General features: G+C 36.1%; 2 protein-coding genes across 3 annotated transcripts in view; one reads left to right on the plus strand and one right to left on the minus strand.

The window, feature by feature from the left end:
• LOC105546400 (chromosome unknown open reading frame, human C14orf37) overlaps positions 1–5,509 on the plus strand; it is a 339,900-nt gene that overhangs the window by 27,814 nt on the left and 306,577 nt on the right. The gene's annotated exons all lie outside the window — the stretch shown is intronic.
• The window catches only part of PSMA3 (proteasome (prosome, macropain) subunit, alpha type, 3), a 34,840-nt gene that overhangs the window by 974 nt on the left and 28,357 nt on the right, over positions 1–5,509 (minus strand). For both annotated transcript variants that reach the window (XM_011989585.1, XM_011989584.1), the window contains exons 8-10: positions 3,611–3,657; positions 865–932; positions 347–411 (exon numbers count right to left, since the gene is read on the minus strand). In XM_011989585.1, coding sequence (XP_011844975.1) covers positions 347–411; positions 865–932; positions 3,611–3,657 — 180 coding nt within the window. The remainder of the gene's footprint in view (positions 1–346; positions 412–864; positions 933–3,610; positions 3,658–5,509) is intronic.

The raw sequence follows: 5,509 nt of genomic DNA on the forward strand, positions 1-5,509 counted from the left end.
AAAAAAAAAAAAAAAAATAGAACATATACTTAAAAGTCCTAAAAAAAACTCTTTGCACTCTAAACCCCCCACAATTTTTTTGGAACCAAGGCAACTGTACCCACTAGAGATAACCTAGAAAATTTCTAGCCTTAGTTCAACTGAACTGTTAGTGATATTTAATAGAAGCCACCCAAGTTGATTTATATTATTCAACACAATTTTGGTTAGAGGAGTTTTTTGTTTTTTTTTTTTTTTAAATTAGGGATGGGGTCTTGCTGTGCTGCTCAGGCTGGTCTTGAACTCCTGGGCTAAGTGATTCCCCGCACTGTACCTGGCCAAGAGAAGTTTTTGTGCTGTGGCTTACCTTAGCATATTTCTCTGCTTCTTCCCTTATATCTTTTGGAACAATTTCATGTCTTCCATTAGTTACTGTAAATTAAGCCACATATGTAAATGAATTTTAAATTGAGTACTGTATTGTAACTTGCAGTATACCACAGGATCTACCCAATCCACAGATCTGCCTCACCTAGGGTTGCAAAGTTGTACTATGAGTAATACTCAAATATTTTAGTGTGTTGCTTCCACATGAGATTATATGTGCCTACACATTAAGTTCTTATGGAAATGAAAGTAAATTATGCTATAATTTATAAATCCTGAGCATTAATTTATAGCATAGTATCTTTAAAACCATGAAATGGATGTTTCAAAAAATAACCTGTTCACAGCTTAAGTCAATTATTAAGCAGAACTTTCCCTTCATTTAGACAACCTAGTAAATTTGTTTTAGCTTTCATTATTTTAGAAAGGACTCTCAGTTGTAAATTAGCTGTGGTACAGATAATTCCTAAGGCAAATAAATGTACAAAAATAACTTACATTCACCAACCCAGCTGAGTTCTAGTTCAAAAGCTTTATCCTTAACTTCATCATGTACTATGTAAATTCTAGAACAGAAAAGGGAAAGGTAAGATTTTGGTAACCTCTAAACATTGTAGTAGTTCACAGACCCATAGTCAGTACAAATTAGAATGTCCATCCATAATAAAATTATAAAATTACACAGACACATTCTACATAGCATTTAACATTAGAGAAGACAAATTACACAGGGACTGAAATGAAACATTTGCTCTCCCAACAAATATTCAATATATCTAATCAACCCAAGTTCAGTTTATTTTTGCACATTGCTTTAGAGATATAACTTGGGTGGGTGCAGTGAGTGGCTCACACCTGTAATCCCAACACTTTGGGAGACCAAGGCTGATGGATCACTTGAGGTCAGGAGTTTGAGACTAGCCTGGCCAACATGGTGAAACCCTGTCTCTACTAAAAATACAAGAATTAGCTGGGTGTGGTGGTGGGTGCCTGTAATCCTAGCTACTCAGGAGGCTAAGGCAAGAGAATTACTTGAACCCAGGAGGCAGAGGTTGCAGTGAGCCAAGATCACACTACTGCACTCCAGCCTGGGCTACGGAGAGAGACTCCGTCTCAAAAAACAAAAGATATAACTATAAAAGATACCTCATAAAGAAAATGGATTCACTAGGAAGAAGTGTCATTAACTGTGCCCTTTTAGGAAATTTATTTTTTGTCCCATTAATTTTAATATTTTTAAAGCCAACTAATTGGCTGGGAACGGTGGTTTGTGCCTGTAATCCTAGCACTTTGGGAGGCAGAGGTGGGCGGATCATGAGGTCAGGAGATTGAGACTCTGTTTCAAATAAATAAGTAAAACCAACTAATTTATGTGTTTGCAATTATTATGGTCTCTTCAACCTACAGCTTCTTGGCAGTAGTCTTTTTAAGCTCCTTGTCCATTTTATAATGGCTTATATGCCACAAAACCTGGCCTTCACATTGTAGTACTTTACAAATTACAGCAAAGGAGGAGGCACTGCCATCCAATATATTAAAGTAACGTAAAAAGTATCAAGAGGCCAGGTGCCACGGCTCACATCTATAATCCCAGCACTTTGGGAGGCCAAGGCAGGTGCATCACAAGGTCAGGAGTTCAAGACCAGCCTGGCCAAGATGGTAAAGCCCGTCTCTACTAAAAATACAAAAATTAGCCAGGCGTGGTGGTGGGTGCCTGTAATCCCAGCTACTTGAGAGGCAGATGCAGGAGAATTGCTTGAACATGGGAGGTGAAGCTTGCAGTGAGCCAAGATTGTGCCACTGCCCTCCAGACTGGGCGACAGAGCAAGGCTCCATCTCAAAAAAAAAAAAAAAAATCAAGAAATTAAGTACAGTAGCAGAGTATAACTTTTATCTAATGCTTTCCACTGAGTTACACACCTTACTTTTTGGAGGGTCTTCTAAAACCTTGCTATAATATGAGAGGATCTCAATTTTTTAGAACTAAGTAAAAGATAACATGCTGCTCCATTTTCTTAAATGAAGAAGGGATGGCTTTCCTAACATGGAACACTTAATAGATGACTACCATTATACCTAAATATAAAAGATGGCAAGAACTGATTTCCAGAAGCACTTCAAAGGATTGGTTCAGTGAAGGAAACAGAGTATATCATGATAAAATACTACACAATTCAAGGAAGATAAATGACTTCCTTTCTTAGCAGTTCTGCTGTATGTTGGTTGCTAATGTTGCCGTTAGAATGGCTTCTGCCTGCTTCACAACTGAAACTGGAAGGGCGGAGGGGAGGAGGAAGCAGGAGGGGTAAAGGCAGTAGCAGTAATGATGGACCAGTTTATAAGAGACTGAGTGTCATGTAAATAGTATGTTTATTATACAATAGAGCCCATTGGAATTTTTTTTCTTCCTTGTATTGTTAGATGTAAAACCTGAGACACTACCGTACAGAGAGCTGATTGACTAGACCTTGTTCATGTAGTTCTAATGTGGAATAGTTAGAGGTGTTATGAATTATCTGAATATAACTTTTGAATCTAGAAAGCTGGCTATACAACATGTTTTGTTGGAATCTTTGTAATACCAAATGTCTACACTCTTTTATCTAGAAGAATAAAAAAATTTTTGAAACATCATTACCCAGGTTAATTGACTTTTTTATTGCTTACTGTCTAAATACCTGTTACATATTAATAGTATTCTAGTTTACATACCTGTCATCAACTATTCAGGGTTTCTTAAGCTAGTTTTTGAAATGTTTTGTAATACTGCTCTTACCTTGTTATAGGAACTTTTATAATAAACCTGAAAAAGTGAAACATATCTTTCCCAAATAAACAGATTATGTAAATGAGCCAGCTTCGTGGATCATGTATGGAAATAATTAGTTGTAAACCTATAAAGTTTGTAAGCATTATTAGAGGCAATCTAAGATTATTATTATTAGTACTTAAGAGATTTGAGAAGTTGGGAGCTAACAAATTAAGGCCCTAATGGTACATTATATGTCCTTAACCTGTAACAGGAGTTTGTCAAAAGCTATTTTTCCCATCCTATTCATTACTACTAAAAAATGTGGCTTGAAAACATTTTCCTCCTTTGTGAGGCTTCTTAGAATGTTAAATTTACCTTCTAAAACACACTAAGTTATTTTACAGGAAAATAGCCTCTTAGGATTAATGTAATATATATATGCAAAGGTCAAGTGAAATATTTTTGTGGATAGTAAGAAAAATTTCAACTTACATTTTTGCAACTTCTTTAACAATATCACGGCAGGTCATTTCTTTCATCTACAGAAAATAAAATGTATATTCATCAGAAGAACATTTTCCACTTGTGTAATTATTTTCACTTTTATACTCAGATATAAAACCAAGGAAAATAACCTGAAGTCTGAAAAAGACCAGAATCGAAGTTTCCTGATTCATATTTTAATGTTTTGAAATTTATACGCCAGGCCAGGCGCAGTGGCTCACGCCTGTAATCCCAGCACTTTGGGAGGCCAAGGCAGCTGGATTGCCTGAGGTCAGAAGTTCAAGACCAGCCTGACCAACATGGTGAAACCCTGCCTCTACTAAAAATACAAAATAGCCAGGCATGGAAGTGGTGCGCCCCAGTAATCCCAGCTACTCAGGAGGCTGAGGCATAAGAATCTCTTGAACCCAGGAGGCAGAAGTTGTAGCGAGCCGAGATTACGCCACTGTACTCTAGTCTGGGTGTCAGAGACTCCGTCTCAAAAAAAAAAAAAAAAAAAAAAAAGTTTATACACCAAAAAAGATATTCTAAGATATCCTATACTTACCCCTAACTTTGTGATAAAATTATAAAAATCCACAGCCATCTATAAATCTGAAGTCTGACCTGAAGTTTGAATGACTGGAGAAGACATCTGATTCTCTTTATAGCCAATTTAGGCTAATAAAATGCAAACAAATCATTAATGTCTACTATATGCAAGATACAGAAAGATGAAGGAAGGAGTAACAAATCATCCTTTGTGGAACTATTCAAAGCAAAAATGCAAAATACCAGGGAAAGCTTTGAAGAACCAAGATTTGAGCAGGTTCTTAGAATATAGATTGGATTGGATTGGATTTCAAGAGAGATGAACGTATAAAGCAGAAGTGGGAAGCCAAAAGCTTTTTTCCAAATGAGAATTAAGCATTCTTTCAATGAATACTTGGAAATCAAGGTAGAAAAGTACTCCTAGGGCCTAGGTGAGGAGTCTGTATGTCGTTAGGTTTTGAAGTAACCAGTGCAAGATTTTATTATCGGACATACAGGTTTCTGAATAGACAGGCATTTCTGAACAGACATGACAGGATCAAAACAATGTTTGCGCAAACTGCCCTTCATCTATTGTGGATACATTGGGGGATGATGGAATATAATGAAAGATAACAGGTGCTCATACAGCAGTCTAGACTTTAGGTGATTCAACTACTATATATTTAAGCTAGATTATCTTTTTTTCTTTTTCAATTTTGAAATCTGGATGCTCAAGCTATGCCTGCACAACCACATGAGGAAGAAGGAACAATGACAACAACAAAACACAAATTTAAGAATACTAATCTTAGGAAATAGATAAACCATTATTTGGGTACAACTAAAGGCAAGTGGCATAGACTCTTAAAGAAATATTTTGGGGAAGAAAAAGACTAAAAGAGATCTAAGGAAGAAAATGTGAACCTCGACAGTTTGAAACAGTTAAAAAGGCAGTGTAGAAATTGCTCAGGCAGTTTGATTATGGACTATTAGATGATACTTGGGTCTGATAATGGTATAAGGAGAATAAAGTATTTAGGGATGCAATATGCCTGCAGCTTTTTTCAAATAGTTTATAGGGAAGGGGGATGTGTAAGTGGTTAACTGAAGTCTAACTAGATGAGTTTGTTGTAAGCTTATGATGTTTACAGTTCTTCATGTTAAATTGAGGGTGATCACAGGAAGGGAAAGAATACTGATCTTTAAATTTTTGCCCTTATTGGTTAAGTTCTGTATTTAGTGAATTAACTGCATCCTACAAAGTCAAACTTGAAAAGCACATTTTAAATGGCAAATATATTTTTACATATGTTTGTAAAGTTTTTATTTTTTGGTAAACCATCAGAAGAGAACAATGATACAGAGCAGGAGTCA

Source organism: Mandrillus leucophaeus, unplaced genomic scaffold (genome assembly GCF_000951045.1).
Source record: "Mandrillus leucophaeus isolate KB7577 unplaced genomic scaffold, Mleu.le_1.0 Scaffold359, whole genome shotgun sequence".
Classification (NCBI taxonomy): domain Eukaryota; kingdom Metazoa; phylum Chordata; class Mammalia; order Primates; family Cercopithecidae; genus Mandrillus; species Mandrillus leucophaeus.